We start from the raw sequence: 2,996 nt of genomic DNA on the forward strand, positions 1-2,996 counted from the left end.
GAGAGTTTGGTTTGGTTCTGAATTGCAGTGGTTCTAGGAAAATGTTGTTAAAGTCAATATGACAAAGTTTTGTTGTTACACTAAATGTTATAATTCTGTGAGAAATCTGTAGGTGAAATTTGCGTAGGGAATAGCTTTAGATCTGCGTTACATGTCCCAGAGAAACAGAGTGATGGACACAGCCTTGTGAGCAATTGCCTGTGGGTTTGATTGCCCTGTTTGTCCCTTTGGGCTTAGTATTGCAGCAGCACCACAGTGAGATTATGTCATTTTTGTCTCCCAGGTGCCATTACCTGTTCTGGAGAGGATTATAAACTACTGGGAGTGGATTTGTCAGAGCTATCTGAGCTGGAGAGAGCCCTGGAGGAAGCAGGCCTGGACAGTGATGTCCCCACCCTCCTCATTGCTGAGGTGGTACTCACCTACATGGAGAACAGCAGGTCAGTCGGGTTCTGCTGATGTTTCTGTCTGTGTGCATCACCCTGGGATGGGGACTTGATCTCTTCAAACTAAAGCCTTGGGAATTCTGTGGAGTCCCAGACAGCTCCTTACAGGTTGAATGTGATGGTGAAACTGATGTGCACATGACATCCTAGAAGGGAGAGAAAACAAGAAGAAAAATCTTTAACAAGTGATTTTGAGATTTTTGTTCTCATCCCCTGAAATACCTGTGCAGATGGGGAGGGGATGTGCATAAGGCCCAGCACAGGGGGCCTTATTCTCCTTTGTGTGTTGCCTCTTGTCAGGATGCCTTACTAGCAGGAAGGGACAACTGCATCTGTCATGTGATCATCATCATCCTGGAGGTGTTTGAGGCCTCTGGACCTGGTGCTGGAGGATATGGTTTGGGGATTAGGGGTTACAGGAGTGACAGGTTAATGGTTGGACTTGGTGGTCTTGAAGGACTCTTCCAACCTTGATGGTTCTGTCGTCGGTGAGCCCTCGATGATTGAGTTTGTCAGGTGTAGTCTCCTAACAGGTCGGATGCCTTGATCCACTGGGCAGCAGAACGTTTCCCTCGGGCATGCTTCCTGCTGTACGAGCAGGTGCACCCAGAGGACCCCTTTGGACGCGTCATGCAGCAGCACTTCATCCAGCTGAACTCTGCCCTTCACTCTCTGGCACAGTACCCTGACTGTGAGGCACAGCAGAGGCGCTTTCTGGGAATGGCAAGTACCTGCAGCTCTAGGACATCATCGAGCATGATTTGGGTACATGATCATGGGTAAAAACTGAAATAGTGGGTACAAATTGAAAGATTAGATATGAGGCAGAAGCTTTCCCTGTGAGGGTGGTGAGACACTGTCCCAGGCTGCCCAGGGAGGCTGTGGCTGCCCCAGCCCTGGCAGTGTTCGCAGCCAGGTTGGATGAGCCTTGAGCAACCTGCTCTGGTGGGAGGTGTCCCTGCCCAGAGCAGGGGTTGGCAGTGTATCATCTCTAAGCTCCATTCCAAGCCCTTAACATTCTATGGTTCTGTGATTTACCTGAGAAAGATTGGAGCACTAAGTGCTTGGCCAGTTCCAGTGCAGAGGCTCAACGCTGCCTTCTCCAGTAGCATGACCAGTCATTTGAAGGTGCTCCCAGCCAGCTTGCACCCTACTTTCTGATAGAGGGTTAATGCATGATGTGTTCCTCTGGGACTTTTGATGTTATAAATTCAGTTCTTAAAAGCTTTACAGATGAGAAATCTATTTTCGCCAGGTTTTGGGCTGCTGCTCTTCAGCTAAACAGTCTCATAGGCTCACACAAGTGTTTAATTTAGGGTCTTTTTTTTTTCTTGTAGGGAGTTTCTTCCAGAGGTAATAACTTTGAGGGATTTCTGTTTCAGGGTTGGACCGAATGCAGTGTTATGGATATGAATGAGTTTTTCACCTGCTGGATCCCAGAAGATGAACAGCAGAGAGTGCAGGCTCTGGAGCCTTTTGATGAGTATGAGGTAACTCTTCGTTATGCTTAAGATCAGTGACCTGACTTTTTCACTAGGTGTCTGCAATTCCGCGTGGTCCCAGTTCTGTGCAGAGCTGCTGAGGCACAGGTGTTCATGGAGGCAGGAAAGACCTTGGATCAGGTTAGTTAATGCAGAGCCCACAGGGAGCTCTGGGTGAAACTGGGGCAAGGAGCTTGGGAAAAAGGCTTACCTGGATGTTAGAAAAGCTTCTTGTCCCTGCCTCAGTGAGCAGCCTCTTGAGGGAACAGTCAGCACAGCAAACTAGCTGGTGTTACGAAAGATGTTGGAGATGCTAAAAGTTGCATGGATTCAAGGGGCAATTTCTGTAATGAAAAAAATCCACTAGGGATCACTGAATACATAAAAAACCACCCGATGGTTCCTGGCTGCAGGTGGTTGGTAGCATTCCTGGGGAAAGCAGAAACACTTGTTCTGCTCTCTTCTTCCATTTCCATAGACTGTTGTTTGTTGTCGTTGGGTACAGGTTGCTAGTCTCAGATTTCTTTGGTCTGACTTTATACAGCCGTTCCTGTATTAGTGATTGAAATTCAACTGTGGGTCTGTTCTTTGCCATTTTTACTTTAGCTGCTGGCAAAATTTGGGACTATATGAAATCCAGAAGTGAAGATAAGTCCAAGATAGTGAGTAACTTTGAGCTAAGTATCCTCTGGAATACTTACTGGAGGTTTCTCTTTTGTTTTTAGGGTTCCCTGTTTATAATTCTCTCTAGAATTCTAATAGCTGCAGTATGAAAACAATTGAACGTGCTTGCATTTATCATCCAGCACAGACCATGTTGCACCCTTGAACATTTGTGTTATCTGTGGAATCACATATGGAATTTGGATATCATTTGGAAATTGTATTCCACAAACTTTAAGAAACTTTAATCCCTCTAGTGTAGAACCCTTATTCTTTGCTATGGTCAGAACTGGGAATCATAAAGGGAAGCTGATTCCAAAAAGAAAAGCTTCCTTATGCAATATGTAGTTGGGAGTGGTGAGACACTGGGACAGGCGGCCCAGGGAGGCTGTGGCTGCCCCAACCC

At 46.5% G+C, this 2,996-nt stretch overlaps 1 protein-coding gene across 1 annotated transcript; it reads left to right on the forward strand.

Annotated features, from left to right (window-relative positions):
- Positions 1-283: 283 nt before the first annotated feature.
- Positions 284-1,936, forward strand: LOC103806846 (tRNA wybutosine-synthesizing protein 4-like; the record flags this gene model as incomplete). The annotated part of the gene is made up of 3 exons (XM_009079554.1): positions 284-440; positions 980-1,169; positions 1,829-1,936. Coding segments are annotated over 3 exons (455 nt in total), but the record flags the coding sequence as incomplete, so codon positions are not given.
- Positions 1,937-2,996: the final 1,060 nt, after the last annotated feature.

The sequence above is a fragment of the Acanthisitta chloris genome, unplaced genomic scaffold (assembly GCF_000695815.1).
Source record: "Acanthisitta chloris isolate BGI_N310 unplaced genomic scaffold, ASM69581v1 scaffold44397, whole genome shotgun sequence".
In the NCBI taxonomy this organism is placed as follows: Eukaryota; Metazoa; Chordata; class Aves; order Passeriformes; family Acanthisittidae; genus Acanthisitta; species Acanthisitta chloris.